At 43.3% G+C, this 25,664-nt stretch overlaps 2 protein-coding genes across 2 annotated transcripts in view; both read left to right on the plus strand.

Moving 5' to 3' along the window:
• LOC126095459 (lutropin-choriogonadotropic hormone receptor-like) overlaps positions 1–1,993 on the plus strand; it is a 669,001-nt gene extending 667,008 nt beyond the window's left edge. Inside the window, exons 20-21 of the mRNA XM_049910251.1 lie at positions 1,530–1,789; positions 1,986–1,993. Of these exons, the coding sequence (XP_049766208.1) occupies positions 1,530–1,789; positions 1,986–1,993 (268 nt within the window). The remainder of the gene's footprint in view (positions 1–1,529; positions 1,790–1,985) is intronic.
• A 14,071-nt stretch (positions 1,994–16,064) lies between these two features.
• LOC126095460 (mucin-7-like) lies at positions 16,065–25,638 on the plus strand. Its single transcript, XM_049910252.1, has 3 exons — positions 16,065–16,157; positions 16,311–16,511; positions 25,507–25,638. The coding sequence occupies exons 1-3, from the start codon at positions 16,065–16,067 to the stop codon at positions 25,636–25,638; spliced, it is 426 nt and encodes a 141-aa protein (XP_049766209.1).
• Positions 25,639–25,664: the final 26 nt, after the last annotated feature.

Here is a 25,664-nt window from a genome sequence, read left to right on the forward strand (position 1 = left end):
ATTTTTTTGCTCGGAACACTTAGACAGTATATGCTGGTCACCAATCCATTCAACGAACATTTGCTGACACGTCTTAATGCAACCAGTAATTCATTGTTGTGGCCGAGCGGTGCTAGGCACTACAGTCTAGAGCCGGGCGAACGCTACGGTCGGAGGTTCGAATCCTGCCTCGGGCATGGATGTGTGTGATGTTCTTAGGTTGGTTAGGTTTCAGTAGTTCTAAGTTCTAGGGGACTTATGACCACAGCAGTTGAGTCCCATAGTGCTCAGAGCCATTTTTTTGCTCGGAACACTTAGACAGTATATACTGGTCACCAATCCATTCAACGAACATTTGCTGACACGTCTTAATGCAACCAGTAATTCATTGTTGTGGCCGAGCGGTGCTAGGCACTACAGTCTAGAGCCGGGCGAACGCTACGGTCGGAGGTTCGAATCCTGCCTCGGGCATGGATGTGTATGATGTTCTTAGGTTGGTTAGGTTTCAGTAGTTCTAAGCTCGAGGGGACTGATGACCTCAGAAGTTAAGTCCCATAGTGCTCAGAGCCATTTGAACCATTTGAATTCATTCTTGTTTCACTAGAAACAAGCGCTCTTCGACGGAATGACGATACATTGTCAGTAAACACTGAACACAGAGCTCCATCCACAGCGATACACCGAAACAAATTGTTGCGTCAAACGATGTTGCAGAGTGCAGTGTTGCCACTTACGTGTGTAAGTAAGTAACTTATACCGCTTCATTTGAAAGAATTGTTGAAAATATGAAGTTACTTTGGATTCGCCTTGCATCTGCACTTTTAGGTACGAAAGCAATTTTCATCTCTGACGTATCACTTAACTGAGCCTCGTTATAAGAATCGTTCCCAAAAGATATGTTGTCGCTGTCTCTTCCGTGCACCGTTATCTTGCAAAAGCACACCTCCATAGTAGTCAAATGCAAATTAAAAAAGCCGGCCGGTGTGGCCGTGCGGTTAAAGGCGCTTCAGTCTGGAACCGCGTGACCGCTACGGTCGTAGGTTCGAATCCTGCCTCGGGCATGGATGTGTGTGATGTCCTTAGGTTAGTTAGGTTTAATTAGTTCTAAGTTCTAGGCGACTGATGACCTCAGAAGTTAAGTCGCATAGTGCTCAGAGCCATTTGAACCATTTTGAACCAAATTAAAAAAGCAAATTAAAAAAATCAACAAATAGGCACATCGGCTTTAGATAACTGTATTTAGTATGACGTCTGCTCGATGCAGCCTGCAAAGTAGAATGCGATCTTGTCTAGCATTCGAGTAAAAAAAAAAAAAAAAAACACCTCCCGAACAGGCCATGAAGGCCCAACGGAAGCATTCGAATTAAACTGCGGAAATTTTGCAGGCTTATTCTGTTGTTGCAAGTTGGCAAGTGTTCTGCAGCTTTAAATTTTTACATCGTGACTCCATAGAGCACTTGCCGCTTCACTTCCTCAGTGGCGTTGACATCCCGTGTGAGGACGGCGTCAGGCAGGTGTTGACAACAGGTGTGTGTGGCTGTTCTACGCAGCTCGTCGCGGTCGGACTCTTGGCGGCAGGCGGGCCCGCCGCACCAGTACGGCGTGCCGATGGCGATGCGGCTGCTCGAGCCCAAGAAGCGCGCCACGTCGTGGCTGGCGGCGCGCAAGCAGTCGCAGGACTCGACGCTCTCCAGTTCGCGCAACGACTCCTCCGGGTCGGCCAGCACCAGCACGTGGCGCGTCTCCCGCTCCAGCGACGCCACCTCCGCCACCGCCGCCGCCTCCTTGCCGCACGCCGCACCTGTCTCAGGTACGTACACACTATCGCTCGCTCTCTCTCTCTCTCTCTCTCACACACACACACACACATATATATATATATATATATATATATATATATATATATATATATATATAGAGAGAGAGAGAGAGAGAGAGAGAGAGAGAGACATTAGATGAAAGTGAGAGCAACAGAAACAGAGAAATAGAGACAGTGATGCCGAAAGTGGCATAAGGCAGAGAGATACACACATATAATGAGAGGGAAAGAGAGAGACACACGACGGAACACACACACACACACACACACACACACAGTGATACTGAAAGAATGAGAGAGAGAGAGAGAGAGAGAGAGAGAGAGAGACACAGCGTGAATGAGAGAAAAATAGAAAGAGAGTAGATGAAAGTGAGAGCAACAGAAACAGAGAAATAGAGACAGTGAGGCCGAAAGAGGCAGAAGGCAGAGAGATAGACAGATGTAATGAAAGGGAAAGAGAGAAAATCACACACATACACACACACACACACACACACACACACACACACACACACACACATACACAAAGAGAGACAGAGAGAGAGAGAGAGAGAGAGAGAGAGCGACAGAGAGAGAGAGAGAGAGAGAAATCAAAACAGAAAGATACCATGAGAGAGAGAGAGAGAGAGAGAGAGAGAGAGAGAGAGAGAGAGAGAGAGAGAGAGCGTCACAGCTAGAGCTAGAGAAGGGGAGAGAATGAGAAAATGAGAGTACAACGCAGAGAAACTGTAGAAGACAGGCTGTAGATAGACAGGCAGAGGGAGAGAAAGAGGAAGGGTTGGAGTGACAGAGGAAGAGAAATAGAGCGAAACAGAAGCAGAGAGAGCGAGTGAAAGAGTGTGACAGACACAGTGAGAGTAAAAGAGATAGAGTGGGGGAAAGTGAGGCCAAAGAAAGGAAATAAGTTTTGCAAGTGGAAGACAGAGACGAGGTTAGAGACAGAAACAGTGAGAGTGAATAAGAGGCAGACACACAGTGAATGGGTACGAGCGAGTAATTTACCGCGAGAAAGAGACATAGAGAGACAGTGAGAGAGAAAGTGTCGAAGATGAACTCGGTGACAGCCAGAGAGACAGCCGATGTGATAATGTAAAAATGAGAGCGAGAGGCTTAGGGGTAATGTATTTGACTACTAATCAAAACGTCCAAGGTCTTGGGTTCGAATCGAGCCACAGCATAAAATTTGAATAAAAATCTTACCAATGACGGCCGAAGGCTTCCGACATAGGAAGTCATCCTTGTTCTGATCAACGATGTTGTCAGACAAAGCGGAGGAGCAAGCAGAGTCTCAAGGTTGTTACATCTACATCTACATCTACATGGCGGAGGGTACTATGGGTACCTTTATCGGTTCTCTCTTCTATTCCAGTCTCATAGTGTTCGTGGAAAGAAGGATTGTCGGTATGCCTCTGTGTGGGCTCTAATCTCTCTGATTTTATCCTCATGGTCTCTTCGCGAGATTTACGTAGGAGGGAGCAATATACTGCTCGACTCCTCGAAGAATTTATGTTCTCGAAACTTCAACAAAAGTCCATACCGAGCTACTGAGCGTCTCTCTTGCAGAGTCTTCCACTGGAAAACAGTAATATCAGAAACTGAGTCTTGATGCAAAACACCTTGTTATTCGTTTATTTCTTTATTATCCCGAACTAGTTTCGGCGACAAATATCACCATCATCACTGGGGTTTTTTAATCTAAAACATGCAGAAAATGGCATCGTTATACAAACAGAGTAAAACATTATCACATTTTTACAATTCGCCTTTTGAAATATTGTTTTCTATTGAAACTTTCATACTTCCTTATTTATTGTATATTACAACATGTTTTAAGCAATTATTGGCGCTGTTTGCGACATATTTTCTGTGCTCTTTTTTTTATGTTGCCGTCTTTTCACTTAGCAAACATCATGTTATCTGAAACCATGTAAAGAGTGAGTAAAAAGACGGCAACAGGAAAAATGAGCACAGAAAATGTGTCGCAAACAGCGCCAATAATTGCTTAAAACATGCTGTAACATACAATAAATGATGTAGTATGAAAGTATCAATAGAAAACTATATTTCAAACCTGATGATGGTGATATTTGTCGCCGAAACTAGTTTGGGATTATAAAGAAATAAACTTGTAACAATGTGTTTTGCGTCAAGGCGCACTCAATTTACTGTTTTTCTATGCAAACACTGACCAAATGGAAGAGTTCCAAGATAATATTATTGTCTTCCACTGGAGTTTACCAATCATCTCCGTCACGCTTTCGCGATTACTAAATGATCATGTAACGAAGCGTGCTGCTCTCCGTTGGATCTTCTCTATCTCTTCTATCAACCCTATCTGGTATGGATCCCACACTGGTGAGCAGTATTCAAGCAGTGGGCGAACAAGCGTACTGTGACCTACTTCCTTTGTTTTGGGATTGCATTTCCTTAGGATTCTTCCAATGAATCTCAGTCTGGCATCTGCTTTACCGACGATTAATTTTATATGGTCATTCAATTTTAAATCACTTCTAATGCCTACTCCCAGATAATTTATGGAATTAACTGCTTCCAGTTGCTGACCTGCTATATTGTAGCTAAATAATAAAGAATCTTTCTTTCAATGTATTCGCAGCACATTACACTTGTCTACAATGAGATTCAATTGCCATTCCATGCACCATGCGTCAATTCGTAGCAGATCCTCCCGCATTTCAGTACAATTTTCCATTGTTACAACCTCTCGATATACTCACCTCGAGGTGAGATGGTGCCCCTAAAAGCTCCAACAACCAGCTTCGATCAAATTACCTATGGAATCAGTATGCAGAATGCAATGCGAAGTACTCCATGAGAAACATACGCCATCCATTGTTAAAAACTTGAACAACTTTTGGATCGCTAACTCCCGCAAGACGTGCGGGAAGAGCGGCAATGAGGTTCTGGATTGTGTCGACAGAGATGTGGAGCGGTATTGACTCCAGTGCCGTGGGCGGCTGCACTACATTTCTCGGTTGAGGATTTATGGCGCCAACAGCTCGATCGAGGTGGTCCCGCTGAATTCCGATTTGGTTTAAATCTGGGAAATTTGGTGGCCAGGGAAGTACAGGTAACTCATTCCGGTGTGCATGGACACTGCGAGCTGTATGACACATTACAATGTCCTGCTGATAGATGCCACCGTGCTGCCGTTAAACGAACTGCATCCAAGAGTGGACATGGTCCTCTAGGATAGACGCATAGTTGTGTTGATCCTTTGTGCACTCCAGACTGACGAAATCACTCAAGGAATGGCTCTGTCCTGGACTCTTCCGACGATCGTTGCAGCGTGTTAGCTTCCAGACGTTTCAAAAAGTCGTACACGCCAACGGCCATCTGTCCGATGGAGTATAAAACGTGATTCATCCAAAAAGGCCATTGTCACTACTCAGTGCGCGTCCAGCTGCGGTATTGCCGTGCAAATCCCAGTCTTCGTCGCAGAAGAACGGCAGTCAGCGTGGTTATATGTAATCCGGCGCCTCCCTGCTGAGGAGGCCCATACGCAGCCACGTTCGGTGAATAGTCTTTGAGTAAACACTGTTGGTAGTCCCTTGGTTCATCTGGGCGGTTAGTAGCTCAACAGTCGCACCTTCACTCGTACACGTCATCGCAGGCGTTATTCAATTCTGTCATCCATGGCCTGTAGTCATCGCACTTGCCTTGCAGCCGGTATTAGATGGTGCCATTTTGCCGTTATTCAATTCTGTCATCCATGGCCTGTAGTCATCGCACTTGCCTTGCAGCCGGTATTAGATGGTGCCATTTTGCTGTTATTCAATTCTGTCATCCATGGCCTGTAGTCATCGCACTTGCCTTACAGCCAGTATTAGATGGTGCCATTTTGCTGTTATTCAATTCTGTCATCCATGGCCTGTAGTCATCGCACTTGCCTTGCAGCCAGTATTAGATGCTGCCATTTTTCCATGGACGGTATATTTTGGCGACGGCGGCAAGTGAACAGTTTAAAAACTTAGCCGTTTCGAAAATACTTCCATTCTTGGCCCTAAAACCAATGATCTTGTCATTCTTAGTGTCAGATAAATCACTCAATTTCCGTATTATGACAAGACTGCACTGTTCACGCATCGTATACCCTGCACTGCTGCCACCTGCCATCTGTGAGTAGTAACTGCATGTTGACGTAGAGCATGGGCGGTGGTTACATTAATGTGACTGCACCTTACATAAAGTGTATCCAGAGGACATGTGGCATGTAACTGGAAAAGTTTCATGAAGATCTCTCCGTTCCCGGTTAGTCCCACATTCCGATCTCTGACAGGGGACTCCAGAGGGGGAGGTAACCAACATTAAAAGATGAAATAAAGAAACAAACAATAACATCCTACGAATCGGAGCAGCCATAAGTTTCAACGTGGTAGGAAGAGACGAAAATCTGAAAAGCGAAAAGCAAAGTCTCAATCTAGATATAGTTGTGTACGGTGAAGTGAAACTGAAAGAAGATAAGAAGTCATAGTCAAACGAATATAGGATAATATCAACAGCAGCAAAAAATGCTACATCGACGGTGGGATTTGTTATTAAAAGGGAAGTAGAGCAGAGAGCCAGCCACTGTGAACAGATCAGTGATAGGGTTGTTTTCATGAGAATCGACAACAAACCAATTATGGCAGCGACAGTTCCGTTATACATGCCAACATCGCAAGCAAGAGATAGAGTATATTAGGATATTAAACGTGTAAGTCAGTATGTAAACGGAGATGAACATGTAATAATTGTGGGAGTTTTGAACGTGGTTATAGGGGAAGGAATAGAAGAAACGGTTACGGCAGTATAAGGCTTGGCAGCATTAATGAGAAAGGAGATAAGCTAACTGAGCTCTGCATGAAACTATAGACGGTAATAACGAATATTCTGTTCGAGAATCACAAGACGATGTAGTATACTTCGATAAGACCAGGAGATATGGGAAGATTTCACCTGGATTACAACATAGACAGACGGAGATTCCGAGACAAGACATCCACAAAGTGGTCGAAATTGTGTGTTGTGTGATCGTGGAAGACGGTCATTGGAGAGGATTGTGACAACAAATAAGAAGATGAGAACTGCAAAATTTACTGCAGTACTGAATGTCACATTGGTGAACAATGTCAGCACTGAAACAACACGAAGGCTGTTCCATAAGGCAGGAACTTCAGGGCGAACAGGAATTCCAAAACCATTCATCAGTGATCCAAAAGTCCGTAACAGGAAAACGTAGTGCCAGAGTCGTAACACCTGCACTATGGACCAATATGGCTGAGATTACGCCCCAAGAGTGAAACGTAACGGGGATTCAGCGATGATTTCTGCAACCACACCGTGGTATTCCGTGGCCCCACAGGTTCTCTGACAGGTTCCATTACTGTCAAAGGCTGTATGACTATTTTAGCTCATCTGGTCCATCGCCGTGGTGATGCTGTATTCCAAGACGACAGGGCCCTAATTCGTACTGCTCGCGTTGTCCAGGATTGGGTATTTGAGAACGGGGGAGAACTGTCGCATCCCCTCGGCCACCAGACGTAATATGATTGAGCCTTTTGTGGCTATGCTAGAAAGAAGGGTGTATGATCGCTTTCCACTTCCATCATTGATACCTGTATTTTTCATTGCATTGTAATACGAATGGTATAACGTTCCCTTGAAAACAGTACAGAACCTCTATCCACAAGTTCCGAGACGATTGGAACAGTAATGTGTTGTGCTTTAGGTGTTTCCAGATTTTTGTCTACCACTTGTAAGTGCGAGAACAATTGTACAATCAGCTTAACAGCCACGCATCCAAGCTACTGATAAGAATGATATAGGGAAATGAAAAAGAAAACTGATTATCTGTTGGACGACGATCAGTTTGACTTTAGGAAAGAAAAGGGCATCAGAGAGACAATTCTGACGTAGCACTTGATATTGGAAGCTAGACTGAAGAAAAATCAACCACTCATAGGATCTGTCGATCTAGAGAAAGCATTCTATAATTTTAAATGGGTAAGATGTTTGAAATTCTGAGTAAATACGGGTAACCTGTAGGAAAAGACGGCTAATATACAATTTGCACAACATCCAAGAGGAAACCATAAGATCATAAGACCAAGAACGATGTGCTGGGATTAAAAATTGTGTAAGGCAGGGATGCAGTTTTTCGCTTTACTGTTCAAGCTGTACATCCAAAAAGCAATGACAGAAATAAAAGAAAGGTTGAAGAGTGTGATTAAGATTCAAGGTGAAAGGATATCAATGATAAGATTCGCTGATGACATTAGTATTCTCAGTGAAAGTGAAGAGGAATTACACGTTTTTTTGAATGGAATGAACAGTCTAATGAGTAAAGACTATGGACTGAGAGTAAATCGAAGAAAGACGAAGATAATGAGAAGCAGCAAAAATGAGAATAGCGACTGCTACTTAGGCAGCGAAATAACTCATGACGAACGGAGCAAGGAGGACATAGAAAGAAGACCAGCACTTTCAAAAAGGGCGTGCCTGGCCAAGGCAACTAGTGTCAAACATAGCCCTTAATTTGAGGAACAAATTTCTCAGCACAGCATGGCATGATAGTGAAATATAGACTGTGGGAAAACCGTAACAGAAGAGAAACGAAGTATTTAAGATGGGGTGATTTTGAAAATCAGGTGTACTGATGAGATAAGGACTGAAGAGGTTCTCTGCAGAATCGTCGAAGCAAGGAACATATAGAAAGCCCTAACAAAAAGAGGGGACATGATGATTGGACATGTCTTAAGAAATCAAGGAATAACCTCTCTGGTACCAGAGGGAACGTAGACGCTAAAAACTCTAGGGAAATAACTGAAGACGTAGGGCGCAAGTGCTAATGTGCAACTGCTACTCTGATATGAAAAGGTTAGCGCAGAAGAGGAATTCGAGGTAGCGGTCAAAGCAGACAGAGAGAGAGAGAGAGAGAGAGAGAGAGAGAGAGAGAGAGAGAGAGAGAAGCAGGATATGGGTACCTCACGTTATCAAGCCCAAGACCAACATTCTCGGTAATTTGTATTTACTATAACTGCCATTTCCTCTCTGATTTCTTCACATTATTGCTGCAGCCACTTTCTTTAACTTTTTTGGGTCTCCTGCTGCCTCTCATTGCTGTATTCCATACTTTTTCTGATTTTTTTGTGTTTTCCTCATTCGTCGATAAATTTATTCGTTCTGGTGAGCAGAATTTCTTCGCAGTTACCTAAAAATATATAAATTTGTCTGTCTAACTTCTGTAATTAGCACTTTTCCCCCACAACTAGCTACTGTAGTATTCACTATCGCTATATCTATAGTCTCGAAGAAATACACTCGTACATCTTCTTGAGTGAATTTCATTTCTGCTGACGGTTAGCTTCACCTTACTCTTGTCGTGGTGTTTAGTATTAACTGAAGGTAGTAGCAACATAGCCGTGGTTCATCCATCTTTGATAATTCTCTATTTTCCGCATAACGAACTTCTATGACTCAACGACTGTTACATGGTTACTAATAAACAAATTCGACTGCTTAGTCTGTCTCTATCGACCTAATGCGTTCCAAGCTTGCGCCTTTGTAAGCATTAAACAATGCAGAAGTAATCATCGTCACAGACTATGAGATCTTGACTTGCTCTATTTTTGTTGATATTCTAGACGTCTTATATAGACTGTTACATGAGTTTTTGTTTCATTGCTCCCAGTGAATCCTTTTCACAACAGAAACTGGAAATATGCTGGGTGTGGAAGCGCCTTACATCGGTACATAGCAATTACGGTCGCACAAACATTGCGTTGAACCGCAAAATTTGGTTCCCACGTTCGGTAGGACTTCCTGAAAAATGTTTCATTGCTAATACTAACAAAATGCAGAGAAGGTTGCTAACTCACCGTTTGCGACGCTACCGCTATAAAGCGTTAAGTCAGCGAGCTACAAGCGCGCAGAAACTTGACCGCTGTCGGTACGGGACGGAGCGTGTTCTGCAGCGCCGTCCTGTCCAAATGAGCTGCCATCCTTAGTGCTGCAGTTGATGCGAGGCGCTGCACCTGTTCTCCTTTGCCGTGTCACTTTACCCAGTAAAGAACGCAGCTAGTTATCTACCAACAAACCAACTTGAATCTTACATTTCCCTAAATTTGACAGTTGATATGAACCAGCTTGAGCAAGTAAATGTAGTATCCATTCTTCAGAATAATGCGATTTGTGGTACAATGAATGTACAAAATTCCACACGCGGTCGCTTTATGGCCACAGATCCACAGTGAACCCCAAGAATCACAGTGGGTATTGAGGGCTGAAACACCTAGTCTGTACTGCGTGGGACTGCACGCAGTGACTGTACAGAATTAACGCCATTGGTAGAGTAGAGCAGAAATCAGTGACGTCAAACTGGACGAACGAGAATTTTAGGAAATTAAAGTTGTAACCCATCCACACACTCTGGTAATTAAATGGCACGTGTATCTAATGTTCTGTTATTTTCAGAAAAGCCGCCTACTCCGAAGTATTTTGTACCGACGGAATGTGAATAAGTGTGCTACTGAAAATTATTAAGCTAACCAAATACGCTGCACTATTAACGATCGAGATAACAAAAATTATTTAACTGTCCGTTCACAACGTTGATGCCGATTGCTGACGTAACATGAAAAAGTGCATTGCCTAGAACTGTTTCTGTATTGACAGTGTGATTAATGTTACGAAGCGAAACAGTGACAAATTCATGATTTTATTATCTGACGACAGTGCTTTTGTATTCGAATAATATGTTGCTATAAGTGCACATAAGAACTTGATGATGGGCAGTAGACCGATGGCTGCTTACATAAAGATTTAAAAAGGGTAAACATGACATTTTTCAAATATCTACGACCTGTGGATCACCACCTCCTACAAAGTAATTATGTTCAGTGATATCGAATAGCTAACGAGAATACGATTAATTTTAACTAAAATTTAACAAAACTAAAGTTGCCTAATGAAAAATACTGTCTCCAGCTCATGTCTGAGCAAAACTTATGAAACTCATTATGTTGTGTGAAAATGAGAATTTACGTAATAAGTACTGAAACTTTTGTAGGCAATGAAAATCAATGCATACGCGAGAGGTCAGTGGAAAATGCGATACGTTGTAAAATCACTGAAACTTAATTCGCATAACACTGAACACTTTGTAATAATTCAGAAGCTACGTTTCATTCACCAAGTGTGACACGTAATACAACAGTGATAGAGGAGCGTTACTTCACTATAATAATTACTGTTTTCTGGATTTAGCACTCGTTTTCTTTCAATACACAAAACTCATTACCTGAAAAATAATGAATGAACACTGAATACGTAACAATCAGCAACAGTAGAGTCAGGCAACGCCGAACGTTCGAAAGCCGAGAATCACACAACGTACAGATAAATACATAAATTTATGTAACACTGTTGAAATAAATTATGTACTGTTGTATTTCCAGACAAACGCCCGATTTAAATGATTAATAAGTCTCTTTTTTTCAGAATGGCACTGAAAGTAGTTGAATTTACAAAATTAATCAACACTGTCAGGTAAACTGTAAAGTTTCTCTTTTCACTGAGCTAATAAAATTTAAGATTTACTGTTTGTGTCTTTAATGAATCTAATATGCAAGTTATTTTGTTTATGTGATACTCGGTTATTAAAATGAAAGGAAATGGGTCCTACGGTTGGCAGTGATTGCTTGGGCTAGTTACTAACACTGAATAAATTTGAAGTTAATAAAATACCGATAAAGGTCAGCTGCTGATTCTTATATGCTGGAAAGTCTTTTACGTTCTACATTTCTGAAATGGCAGTCTTACTTTGAAGTGGAATTGTTGTAGGCAAGGCGTGGTGATTTGATCACGAGATTTGTTAGACAACATGCTCTTCGGCACATTCATGAGAAAAATTAAATATATCTGACAATACAGTACTTTTCCTCAATTAATACTTTTGAAACTATTCCCAAATAAGTGGAGTACAATGGCTCATACTATTGCTCGTTATCTTCACAATGCCTTGCCCAACATTTTATCACGACGAAGGTTGTAGACTAAGTTTTGCATGCGCTTTCACGATTACATATGTGTGGCCTCACTCACTTTTAATTTGCACTCCTGTCTGTGCGCGCTCTCGGTGTTAGTGCCATGTCTGTTGTTGTGACTTGGCAAGACAGCCAAGCCACTATGATTGGTAGCCGTTAGGCACGCGTTTAAGCTCACGCTGGCTGGCGTGAGGTCTGGAACAGTTAAAGGAGTTGAGTCTAGTAAAAATAAGTACGTAGCTTCTGGAATACTTAACTTTAATCCATAATTGGTGAACATCGGTCTGACGGTACATGCATCACAAGATAAATAGCAAATGATAATGGCGCCTTACTAGGTCGTAGCAAATGATGTAGCTGAAGGCTATGCTAACTATCGTCTCGGCAAATGAGAGCGTAATTTGTCAGTGAACCATCTCTAGCAAAGTCGGCTGTACAACTGAGGCGAGTGCTAGGAAGTGTCTCTAGACCTGCCGTGTGGCGGCGCTCGGTCTGCAATCACTGACAGTGGCGACACGCGGGTCCGTCTTATACTAATGGACCGCGGCCAATTTAAAGGCTACCACCTAGCAAGTGTGGTGTCTGGCGGTGACACCACATCTGTAATATATTTTTATTATACATAACAAAAATCCTTTTCCCAACCTGTTACTGCTCTTCTTTACCATATCGTTTTTAATGGTTTGCAGTACATTTGTGCTACAGTATTCCAAATAAGTGTTGACAGATAGTCTTGACAATAAACTGATGAAATATATATGTTTGTAATCTGAAATTACTCTTAAAACGTGGAAAGAAAACATGTGAAAAATATGAAGTATCGTATAGTGTTATAAAGTAACTACCTAGCAGGGTTCTTCATACAAAATCAGAGTAATGTAATTGTCTTGGAAAGTAAGTCAATCACTGAGGGTTACAAGTTTATGCATACCACCCCTGGGACCACCACAGACATTCTGGCTGGTGCGTTTAATGTCTGGATGTCTTTGGCAGTTACAACAAAAGTTGATACACTCCAGATCAACTCACACTGAAACAAATCACCAGTAAACAAGCAATCGTGCAGAGACGACAGAATAGACACACAATGGGATGCTGATCTCATTACCAATAAACGCATACAATGCAGGGAACCTGAGACAAATAATTCAAATGATAAACATAATAGAATGTAAGGCGGCAGAAAGGAGGCAAGGGATCGATATTACAAGCAACTCAGAACTATGAATATAAATCAAAGCTACATTATGCGCAGATTCTCGTTGCAACAAATACTGTACGGGATATCCCGGGAGAAATGGTCATCATTCAGGGATATGACAGGAACTATCACTTGAAGTCAAAAACTCCCTATGGATATACACGCATTCAGGATTCCTAGATAGAACACACGTGACGCACATTGCTATTTATTCTCTGCATTATAGAGTACATTGTAAACATTACAATATGCGTTTTACACTGTATCGATTCAATAATACATATTTTTAACATATTCACATCTAAACATTTCGTACACGTCACGTTACAGCTGTTGTATATTTCACAATAAATGTTCGAATATCCCATGGTCAAATTCATTGCATTTGTGTGTTCTATGGAGAACATTAGTTGCTTGTCTCAGTGCCTTTCACGGTCCTTAATTAGGGCGGCAGCCTGGAAGATGTGAAAAGTATGACCAAGTAGTTCATCTCGAGCATTCACATTTTGTTTATACACCTCAGAAATCATCCAAACCTACTAACGAAAATTTAATGGCGCAAGGTCTGGCTACCTTGATGGCCACTTAATTGTACCACCACGGTCAGTCCAGTGATTAGGGTAAGGGCGGTCAAATACGGAACGGCTCCATCATGCTTCAAGTATATCGCAGTCCGTGTGGCCAAAGGAACGTCATCACGGCGTTCAACAAAGGAATTTTCCAAAAACTGCAAATAATTCTGTCCCCCATTCCCTCTTCTAAAATGACTGGATCTATCAATAATATAACGATCATGCTGCATCAAACATTGATCGAAAAATTAACTTGGAAATTTGTTTCCACTGTAGCGCGTGGATTTTCTTACGATCATCGATGATTATTACGTGTGTTGTTGATTCCATTCCGTGTAAATGTGGCTTCATCAGTGAATAGTGTTAATGAAAGCATATGACGATTTACATTTAACAAGAGACAAAGTTAAAGTCGTGTGGCATTGTTGGCAATATGAAGACTGTGGACACGGTGCATATGAAATGTGTAATGTTGGCAGAAGAGCCAACACTGTGTTGGAATAGGAGGCCGAAATGCACGCGTTTAATCTAACGCAGACTGGCGTGAGGTCTGGAACAGGATACGTAATGAATGCTATAAAGAAAAGTACGTAGCTGCTGGAGTACTTAACTTTAATCCATCATTTGTATACAGCATTCTTGATGATACAAGTGAGACTCTCTAGATATGGTTAATGGCGCCTTGCTAGGTCGTAGCCATGGACTTAGCTGAAGGCTATTCTAACTATCTCTCGGCAAATGAGAGAAAGGCTTCGTTAGTGTAGTCGCTAGCAAAGTCGTCCGTACAACTGGGCCGAGTCCTAGTACGTCTCTCTGGACCTGCCGTGTGGTGGCGCTCGGTCTGCAATTACTGACAGTGGCGACACGCGGGTCCGTCATGTACTAATGGACCGCGGCCGATTTAAAGCTACCACCTAGCAAGTGTGGTGTCTGGCGGTGACACCACAAAATGGGCACAAGTTTTCCGCTTGTAGTGTTCGCCGCAGATATATACGTGAGACACGTGCAGAAAGTCGCCGTGTGCTCGTAGTAGAACTACATTGCCACATTTCAACATTGTGCTACTATTCCTGGGCAGGTTGTTGAACTACACGTTCAGAAGAAAAATGGGAACTTGGAAGACTATCTGTTTCAACAAATGTGGCGAAAACTCCTGTAAACACTCTGCGAATAGGAATTCGAGGTGTCGGGAAGCGACTGGCACCGCAGAAGCCGTAAACGTACACTATTTCTGTACATTCTTCGTTAGTGCAGATGTGTGGCATTTTAGCCAGAGCGTGTACAAAAACAGTTAAGCGATGATTCTCTCTGATAAATTCTGAATTCCTCGCACTACTTCACTCACAATATGTCACTTACAACTGGGCGTTCAGCGGGATAGTTTAATGGCAGAAAGACATCCCGAGCAAAGAGACTGAAAGCAACGAGTTAGGTTTGGCTAGAAATAATCGTCAAAGAGGCAGGGTGAGTAAGACACACATGCGTGCGCCAGTTACCGGAAAACAAATGTAGGTTAAATGAGTTCGATCTCGGACAGCATTCGAAATAGGGTATAAGTCCATATTAAGTTTCTTGCTTTAAATGGGCGTTCATGTTATATACCGGAAAATCTGACCATTCCTCCTGGGACACAATGTATAACATACGGAAGATTACAGAATACAAAGGTATTATTACCTAAAACCGCAAACTTATGCCATTGTCTATCCTCTCCCCGCAAACCCTTGAAAATGAAATATGTCATCATCACTTTGCTGCGCGGAATTAGCCGAGCGGTCTTAGGCGCTGCAGTCATGGACTGTGCAGCTGTTCCCGGCAGAGGTTCGAGTTCTCCCTCGGGCATGGGTGTGTTTGTTTGTCCTTAGGATAATTTAGGTTAAGTACTGTGTAAGGTTAGGGTCTGATGACCTTAGCAGTTAAGTCACATAAGATTTCACACACATTTGAACATTCGTCATCACTTTCTTTGGGCCTCTGTACCACTCCAATGCGGGATCGGCATTGTTTTTATGGACTTATCAATTTTAGTGTCAGAGGGTGGCCAGATGCCTCTCCTGTCATCACCCTGTGCCCCCCAGGACGGAATCAGTGTACCCAGCTGTCTGCGTCTAGTATAAACCATGAAATAGTGCGCACGTTTACAAATGTCGGCGAGTCGTGTGAATGAGGCGGGACGTGGAGACCAGCCCGGTGTTCACCTAGAGGGATGTGGAAAACCGTCTAAAAGCCACATCCCAGCTGGCTAGCACACCGTCCCTCATCGTCAATCCGCTGGGCAGTTCGATCCGAGGCCGGCGGGCCTATCCAAGTCTAGGTAGCGGCGCGTTACCGCTCTCGGCTAAACTGGGGGGTTCTAGAAAATGAAACATGTGAAAATTAATTATGTACACTTACACATTTACGGTAATGTTCAGACTGGTTACAAATTCCTAGCAGTGGTAAATGGATTTATGATTGCAGGGCTAGTGAACGCGCCTGCAGTTCCCGCTTCCCCAGCCACGTCGTCGGCGACGCCCACATCGACGCCGCCGTCCAGTGGCACGGTTCCCGGCCCCACCCCCACCCCCGCCTCCGGGCGACCGCGGCCGCGGCTGACGCGCCAGGCGGCGGTGCAGCTGGACGACTTCCTTCCGCCCCCGATGCCGCCGTCTCCTCCGCCCCCGCCGCCACCGGCGCCGGCACCGCCCCTACCGCAGGTGCTGCCGCCGCCCCCGCGACTGCTGACCACCATCCCGTCCTCTGGGGAGGCTGAGCTGCTGGAGGAGGAGGCGGAGGAGGAGGAGCGTGCCGCGCTGCTGCCTCCACAGACCGCGCTCACCACCACCACCACAGCCACGAAACCCACCACCACGCCCTGCTATGCCGTCCTCCATACTGGGCCGCCACACACGACCAAGGTATCCTCTCTGCAAATATACTACCTGCTATCCATATCAGTCTGTTTTGCTGAGGGTGTGGCCTGTTTTTGAAAGATGTACAAACACCTGTTTTATTATCTACATGTGGTGGCTGTTCTTTTTGACAGGTCCTGTAGTCACTATGAATAAAGACATGAAGGAATTCAAGACATTAACTGGCAGTGAGTATTGATTTATATCAATGGGACAAGTTGAAAATTTGTACCAGACCGGAATTCGAATCCTGATCTCCTGCTTACTAGATAGATGCACTGACCACTACACCATCCGGACATATTGGCGACCACAACAGCACGGACGCCTTCCGTCAGATCCAGATTCTGACATCACATTACACTGAGGTAGTGCCCATGCTTAGACACTACATATATAATTAATTACGACGGTGAGGGCTGCATTTTTGGACGAAATTTCTGAAAGTACAGGTATCTTCGACAGGACGACATGTCTGGCGTAGCGCTGATAATTTGTATACAAAAACATTCCTCGTCGATCACTCTATCTATTAATGAAAACCAATCGAAATATTTACAGTAGTTACTGCGATCACGTCAACCTACAGACAGAAAAACGCGGCGAGGGACTTCCTTTTAGAAATCTGTATAGACGTGTCATATAAAATCTATTTGTAGGTTTTATCGTACAACTGTCATTTCAAAAATGAAAGTACATGATAAAAATTATGAAGTAAAGGAAGAAAGAGATAGATAGATAGAGAGAGAGAGAGAGAGAGAGAGAGACTGCATTCTAATCATAATGATATTTACCTACACGGCTTTCACGACTTGCTATGCTCTCAGCTACCTTAGAAAGAGTTGTCCTCCAGAGTCTCTTCACCGCTGCACAAGTTGTATCATATCCCTCTGAGCAACTCTGAAGATGTTTCATCGACTTCTTTCCAAGAGGCACTAATAAGTTTCGGTATGTGCATGTTACACGAACCTCTTAACTTGACCCTACAAGCAGACATTTGGCATGTCTAAACCATCTTCCCAACTCCGAGGCTCACAGAGATCACCAGTCGACCATATGGTGATCTTTCATTTGGTGTATTATAAATAACTGTATCAAGATGAGTGACAAAAAGTTCTCATACAGAGTCGTACGAGGCAATGCTAGTAGCTAGTAGCCTTGGCCGTGTGTCGAATTGTGTGATATGTACTGGTCGTGTGTCGAGCTATGTGACACACATAGACTTTGTATCGAGTTGTCTGATACAGCTTCGCCTTGTATCGACATCTGTCATGCATCTTAATCTTTTACACACACACACACACACACACACACACACACACACACACAGGATGACTGATGATATACTGAGTACAATCAAATACTGATGTCGAGAGTTTAGCGTATACCTACGTCTGGTAGCACCATCTGTTCACACCTTCCGTATTCCGTTAGTGAATGGCGCGTGGGGAGAATGATTGTAGGTAAACCTCTTTAGCAGCTCTAATTTCTTGAATTTTCTCGTTGTGATCACTGCTTGAGACGTATGTGGGAGGAAGTAAATTGGTGTCAGTCTTCTTGGAACATAATATCTCACAATATTAATGGCAAACCACTCCGTGATGCACAATACTTTCGTGTGGTTTCTGACACTGGAGTTTGTCAAGCATCTCTGTAATGTTTCCTCGTCGACAAAACGACCCCGTGACGAAACGCACTGCTCTTCGTTGGATCTTCTGTATCTTTTCTGTCAGTCCTACCTGGTAAGAGTGCAAAAGTGATGAGCAATGGTCGAAAATCGCTGGAACAAATGTTTTGTAAGCCACTTATTTCGTTGATGAATTACATTTCCTTGACATTCTTCTCATGAAGTCAGTGTAGCGTCTGCTTTTCCTGGTATTTGTTTTATGTTCCTCTGCACTTAAGGTCGCCCCTAATGAAAACCATAGATACTCTTCAGTAGATTCTTTTTCCAGCAAATTGTCATAAGTGGTGTAGATGAACAAAGTGCATTTTTCCTTCTATGTACGTGCAATATGTTACGTTTATGTACGTTCCAGGTCAACTACCGTTGTTGTGTCAAGTGACGTGACGCAAATATTGGGCTTGTATGTTATTGTAATGCACAGCGGCTTAGGCGTTCGAGAGAATGGGTGAGAGGGTGCATTTGCCGCCCACTCCCCTGTAATCTGGAGAAAAAAGTCTTCATTCTTATAGTGACTGTGTAAACTTCATTTTTCTACAAAATTACAACCTTTTTTGTCATCGATAATTTTTAGTTCTTAAAGCATTACGTCTCGAAACTGATCAACTCATTTATAAAAAATGGAATTTTCTCTTCAGACGACCATGCCCACGTGTCTTACTTAAATAACTTCTGTACGCTGGCTGTTTAGGTACGGGTGAAGACAACCTGAGTAGGGAATGGCCTTGAGGCCATAGGAAAGCATACGTGGATCTTAACTGGTAAAAGGATAGTGCGTGTTCACTGTTCGTTGGGTGAAGTGCGTGACCTCAGGCGCTTATTTCCTAAACTAATTTGTCGCCTGCCCACGGCGTTGGAAAATTTTTCAGCAGAAACACAGCCTTCCACTTCGCTACTCTCTCTGTGGACAGCACGCAACGCCTTTGCCACGCAACTTACAGCAGTTTCTACCCCAAATATTAGTCTGCTAAATTTGCTGATAATCTGATCCTCACAGAATACTGAAAGAAACGGAGCTTTTTTCGTGTTTCTATTTTTTCTGTCAAGATAAACATTTCAGGGCTGTCCAAATATCGAGCAACTATACCAAGGGCACTCCCTCCATGGGCGGGACTGCGATTGTTGTGTATTAGAATCAGTAGTCACAGATTTGGGCAGCAGAGGAGGACTTCGCTGCGTAGAAAACCAGCGAGCAGACTTCAGTATTCAAGTGCTCAGCGGATCTACATCATATGGTTGATAATTGTATTTGGCTGTACTCCAAGAGATAATGATTCCATATCCTAGTGTTTTATTGAAGAATGTGATACTCACAGCAGTGGATTCCAATATTATAAGTATTTACATCGTCTCCAGATACCCTCCCGTTCCGTTTCGCTAGAAGAGATTGTCTATAAACACAGTTTGTTGGAAACTGTTCATCATTGACTGACCAATTGTTTCGCAGACTGTTGTGATGTGATGTGATGTTTATGTCCCTGTGTTTGCCCCAACCAGGTGTCACGTTTTCTTTCAATGGGGTTTCGTATCTCATCATAGGCCTGTAGAACTTCAGTTGCCCATGGAATGTTTAGCATCTTCATATAAAACCGAAATTCTTTTTGTCCACTGCAGTGATCCTTATCTCTCTCCACTACAGAAGATTATTTATTCAGTTTATTCACAGTGCAGTATTTCATATATTTGTAACAAAATATTTCGATTTAGGAATCACGTGACACAAAGTATCTTCCTAATACGTCCATAGAGATATGGGACTACCTAAGTAGATGAAATGGTCTAAATTTATTATTTTTTCCTTGTTCTGAGTGTGCTGGTAACACATCTCTATGTTCAATCCATCAAAAGTCACTTCAGTTGGTAACTGCGAGTCCACGACCTGTTTCGATCTGTACATCAGGACATTTTCAAATGTTTCTGTAACTTTACGTGAACACCCCGTCTACTGAAACTATTTTAGGTTCTGTAACTTTACTTGAACACCCCGTCCACTGAAACTATTTTAAACTCTTTTTGAATCCAATAATTAGTTTTACCTTTTTATTGGTAAACTATGCAATCTAAAATTTCGAACATATCAGAATATAGCTCTTTGTAATGGTAGTTTTTACAGCCATGACACGCTCATTTTTCTCAACCTGACTTTTACGTTTTCTGTCATTTGGAATTTCTCCTCAACAATATATATTAGTTCTGTAACTACACTCTACATATCTAAGCTCTATTTTCCCCTCCAGTTATGTGAAATATTTATATAGCCATCATATTACGCACTAACAGATGCAGTTTATGATCCATTTGATGATGGGATGACTTACAGGCTATGACGTCCATTTGTCCTATCTTTACCTGGGACGGCCCTGTCTTTTTCCAACAAGTCCAGCTCTCCCGAAAATTTATTTGGGGGGAGGGGGGGGGACGCTCAAATATCCCGCTTTTTAGCGATGTTTTATTTACATTTTACTGTGTAAGTGTATACGCTAAGAAGCGGCACTTGTACAATTTACTCTACAACCTTTGTTTATTTACTGTTATTGTTTTGCACTGTTAGTAGTACCAATTCATGTTAACTTGTATTTTCGATTGGTTTACATAGCAAGATTTTCAGTTTCCGTTGAAATAAGTACTGTGAAGACGTTATAGTGCGTATGTGTCTATTTTAGATCTCTGCAGTCACTGTTTCAACACGCAAAAACGAAAGCGCAATTTTAACAGCAATATGAAAAGTGGGCTGTTAAGGTCTGACATTGCGAATAACGTGTTCATGTGTTCAGAATGGCGTAAAAAGTTAATGAGGAGACAATGGAAATATCCGTGAAAACTCGTGTTAATTGTCCATCTATTTCAATAGTAAAAACATTAACACGAGAAATGAGATTCATTTGGAGGAATTGTGTCTGGCAATTGCCGGTCAAATGCTGCTGTGGAACGGGTTTTCCTTAATGAACTCTTTGTAACCAGATATTTTTTTTTTAAAAAAAGAAAAACGCAAAGGAGAGATAAAATTGAAAAAGTGAAGGCCTTGTTCATAGTCAAGACACACTTTAGTTGGTCATCGTGCGCAGATTTTTATGATAAAATGTCAAAATAAAATTTTAAAAACGTACGTAAAAGTTTAAAGCTCGGTGGCAGTGCGGCAGAGAAATTACAGAAGTCTTTCGGAATCATCAGAGTACCTGGTTCAAAGGGCAAGTGCTGTGTGCATAAAATTTTCTAAATATATGTTTTCCCTCGTTTTTCTTAAGTGTCCCATGCTTTCTTCTAATTTTTTTTAAATGTACTTCTCTCCAATACATTGGAAATGAAGAACCTAGTACAAGCCGAAACCAGTCGTGGACTTAATAAAGCTTTTATTAGCTACTGGAGCGGCATTTCATTAAATAATTTAAATGTCGCATAACGCTCCGCGGTTTAAGTAACTTTCAATGATTTACAACGCAGTGTGTACCTCTGTTCCAAATTATTCTGCTGCTATACCGGTCTCAAATTATAACACTTCAGTAACGTTGCAACTTACAACGCCTCTCCCGTCGCTCTGTTGGCATTTATCGTCTTCAATCAGTGCTCACTGGATCCAATAAAATCCTGTCTCACTTCCTCACACCTCACGTCTGGCGCGGATTCGTAGCGAGGGAGGGAGGGGCTGGGGGAGGGGGTTGTGTGGCTTATGATGAGGTCCCATTTCCATTTCCATTAATTTTTTTTTTACAGGTATCAATTTTGACACTATTGAACTACCTTCCATAAAATAAATCTGCATGAGAAACAAGAGTTTAAAAAATGGCAAGGATTTTAACCTGGAACATGAACATGGTACGTGATTAACAATTTTTACCCTCTAATATGGAAAAATGTATTTCTTTCACTGATTTATTCGTTACATCTCTTCCGCATGTCCTTAAAAATGGTTCTTCAAAATTGTCCTACGATAAGTCGTTTATCACGGAAGCCCATCTCAAGTTGCGAAAGTTCAGTTATAACCACCCTGCAAATAAACGGAGCGGAATAGGATGCGATATCAATCTAACGACGATACGGGCTCTATATGAAAAAATCCGCTCACATACGTGACACTGACAAAGCGTAGATTGTTATGACCCGGCACCGAGGAACGGGCGTTTCAGGAATGGGGAAGCTGGACGGCTGTTCGTGTGCTACTTTCGCGAGTATCTGTTAAAGTGGTTGAAGAGTGGTGGATGTCCACGTCTCATCACACAACCTGGAGGTCGGAAGATTGCCTGCTCCGGTAGAGTAGGATAGGCGCCGTTCTGTGTCAGAGATTCGGAGCACACCATTAAGCGCACATAGTTGAACATTCGGATCCACAGCAGGAGCCCCCTAAATGTTCCCATGGACCCAACGACATCGTCAAATAAGGTTTAGCTGACCACTCGATCATCGAGATTAGACAGTGGAATAATGGAAGCGTTTCAAGTGGGCGCTTGAATCACGTTTCTTGCTACACCATTGTAAAGTACACTGATGAAGCAAACGCTTATGAGTACATGAGAGCTGCAGTTACGCCATCTTCCGTGCGAATGCCTGCTCGAAACATGCACGGCGCCACGGACGAAGCAGCAGTCTTATCGTTTGGGGAACATTCACCTGAGCTTTCGTGGCACTTATGGTGATAATCGAGAGCACAATAACAGCTGTCGATTATATAAACAGAGGTACTGCGGACCACCTGTCTCCCTTAATGCTTGATGTTCTCTCCGATGGCGATGGTATGTTCTCGCAGGATAACTGTCCGTGTCACAAGGCCAGATTTGTGCAACAGTGGTCTTAGGAGAATGGTAGTGTGGCTACGTCTTGGTCAGCAAGTTGACCCGATCTGAAACCAATAGAAAAAATCTATGACGCCAACGGGCGACATATTAGCGCCCACAAGCCACCGGCTCATAATTTACGAAAATTGGACGATGTTACTTAAATATCTGGTGCCTCGAATCTGCAGTAAACTACCAAAGGCTTTTCGAATACAATCAACGTAAAGCGGCTGCTGAAGCATAACGTATTACTTCATGAAAGTGATAGGTTACTCGATGTTGCCGATGAACGATGTTCGTCAGCCGCAGATAGAATTTTGAGTATATGAGGGAGAAGCCTTTCGCGACGGCACTCTTGTATAAAACGTTCTCGGACTACTTGCCGCGTCGCTTCAGTGTAAAACCTCGAGCTTCAACGATTTCCATTATCGCTTCGTCAGGAGCTACTGACCGTCAAAATTGGTGCTGTGGTGGCCTTAGATACCCCAGAGACGGCTCCTGATTGGTCGGTACTTATGTCATGGTGTCCCAGATAGTGTCAACGTCTACGTAGGTGGCACCACCACTCCCACCGTAGTGTAAATATTGCGACTCTGGCCCTTCTCTGCATCGACATCTTGCTTTAGCCTACAGCTAAAATTTTATCCGCTATCGCTGTTGAAGGTTTTCTCTGTCTATAGCCTCTTTAATTGTAGAGCCCCAGTATGTGGGACCCTGGGAAAAAATTTTGTTTCCTCAAACAGTATTTTATGTTTGTTTGCGAGGATGTTCTCAGCAACTGCAGATTTCTCCAGTTTCCTATTTTTAATAGTTACTATTAAGATCAGTCTTGATAACAAATTTACTCATTCTGGTAACCTAATTTGACCACGCCAGACGCTGTATGAGCAGGAGCCTCGTTCTGGTGATAATATCTTGTTGAAGTTCTGTACAGCGGGCGGACACGATACGGATGCTCCGACCCATGTAATTGTTTGCGCACTCAGACGGGATATTGTAAATCGCAGGAATCCTGAGGCCGACTCTGTCCTTAACAGGGCATAGCATCTGCTTTATCTTCTTAGATACCGGAAAATAGATCTGATACCTCGTTGTAGACAGATAAGGATACCGTGTGACAATGCGTTGATATGTGCATATAACTGGAAATCTGGGAGCCCCAATTCTGCATAAAGACGTGACTCTGGCGGGTGGTTCCAGTTTTAAGACACTTGTTGGGCCCGGCGGTTCTTCCATGGAAGTGTACCCCTTCTTGGAGACAAGCACTGCTCCAGAGAATTCTGAGAGTCGTGACAGTGAGCGGTGATGTGATAAGCACTCTCTCTCTCTCTCTCTCTCTCTCTCTCTCTCTCTCAACGATATCATATGTAAAGTCTGATGTATTAATGTATTGAATGTCAAGATTACTATAGAAAACCACTATAAGAAGTGTGTCTGTTTGAAATATTTGCTTTAATATATGAAGTATCATGAAGAAGTAATCTCATTTCGTAGAGTCAACAGACAGTCAGACAGTTGGGACTCGTGAGTTTTTGACATCAAAATTTCTGCCTGTGAAGACGAGGTCAACAGATAAAACGAATAAATTCCGTCCGAACACGCCTCGGAAGGTCCAACAATGCCAACCGAACTCTGTGTCATCATCAGCCAAAAGGCGTCATTGGATGTGGAATGGAGGGGCATACAGTCAGCGCTGTACTCTCCCGACCGTTGTCAGTTTTGGCTCTCAAGTAGCTCCTCAATTGGCCTCACAAGTGCTAAGTGTACCACGCTTGCCAGAAGCAACTGGCTAACCCAAACGGCTACCCATTCAAGAGCTAGCTAAGTCTGACAGCGCTAAATTTCAGTGATCTGATGGCAACTGGTGTTACCATTTGGGCAAGGCCGCTGGCGATAAAAGAAAGCAGAACAGAAAATAAGGACAAACCTCAAACGGGACATCCGTTGACTGTCCTATTGTTCCTGTACCCCCCCCCCCCCCAGCTGAAATTCCTGACTGAAAACTAACTGAGGCAGAACTATGGAAATACTTCACTGCTGAAGTTCCGTAGGTATATCAGTTCTCAGTTAAGCACTTAGTTATAATGTTTTGGTCAACGCACTTGGCGCAACGGTAGCACCAATTTATGGCGGATCACCGAAGTTAAACGCTGTCGGATTTGGCTAGAACTTGGATGGGCGACCATCCGTGTCTGCCGAGCGGGGTGCACTCAGCCGTTGATAGCGAAGTAGTAGCTCGAGGCACGAAAGCAGACAACGGCCGGGAGACCGGTGAACTGACGACATGCTACTCCATATCCGAATCCACCGACGGCTATAAGCTGAGGACGAGACGGCGGTCGGTCTGTACCAGTGGGACTTTCGGATGAAGTTTAAAATGTTTTGGCTCATTTTTGTCTATAGTAACTAATATAAACATATTAATCAAATAAAGGACAGCCCCCGTGGTGCTTACGTTGCCAAAGTATGAGCTATCTGTTGCTAGAGCCGTGGACAAGTCTGGGGGTTGAGAGGCAGGTGGTGAGTGAGTGGGCGGCACTCCCGGCAGGTGGTGGTCACGACGACGCCGGACCCGCGGCTGTGCCCGCTGGCGCCGCCGCCGCGCAGCGCCTCCACGTCGTCGTCGTCTTCCTCGGCGTCGGCGTCAGCGTCGTCGGCGCGGCCGGCGCCCACGTCCTGAGCGGCGCGCCCCGCCCCCGCGCCTCC

Source organism: Schistocerca cancellata, chromosome 8 (genome assembly GCF_023864275.1).
Source record: "Schistocerca cancellata isolate TAMUIC-IGC-003103 chromosome 8, iqSchCanc2.1, whole genome shotgun sequence".
NCBI classification, from domain to species: Eukaryota; Metazoa; Arthropoda; class Insecta; order Orthoptera; family Acrididae; genus Schistocerca; species Schistocerca cancellata.

What these genes read in the sequence shown, in the direction of transcription:
- LOC126095460 (XM_049910252.1), top strand. Translation starts at nt 16,065, where the DNA reads ATGATTGCAGGGCTAGTGAACGCGCCTGCAGTTCCCGCTTCCCCAGCC. An exon ending in CGCCGCCGTCCAGTGGCACG is followed by an intron (nt 16,158 to 16,310) that starts GTTCCCGGCCCC and finishes CCCCTACCGCAG; the next exon opens with GTGCTGCCGCCGCCCCCGCG. An exon ending in GGCCGCCACACACGACCAAG is followed by an intron (nt 16,512 to 25,506) that starts GTATCCTCTCTG and finishes CACTCCCGGCAG; the next exon opens with GTGGTGGTCACGACGACGCC.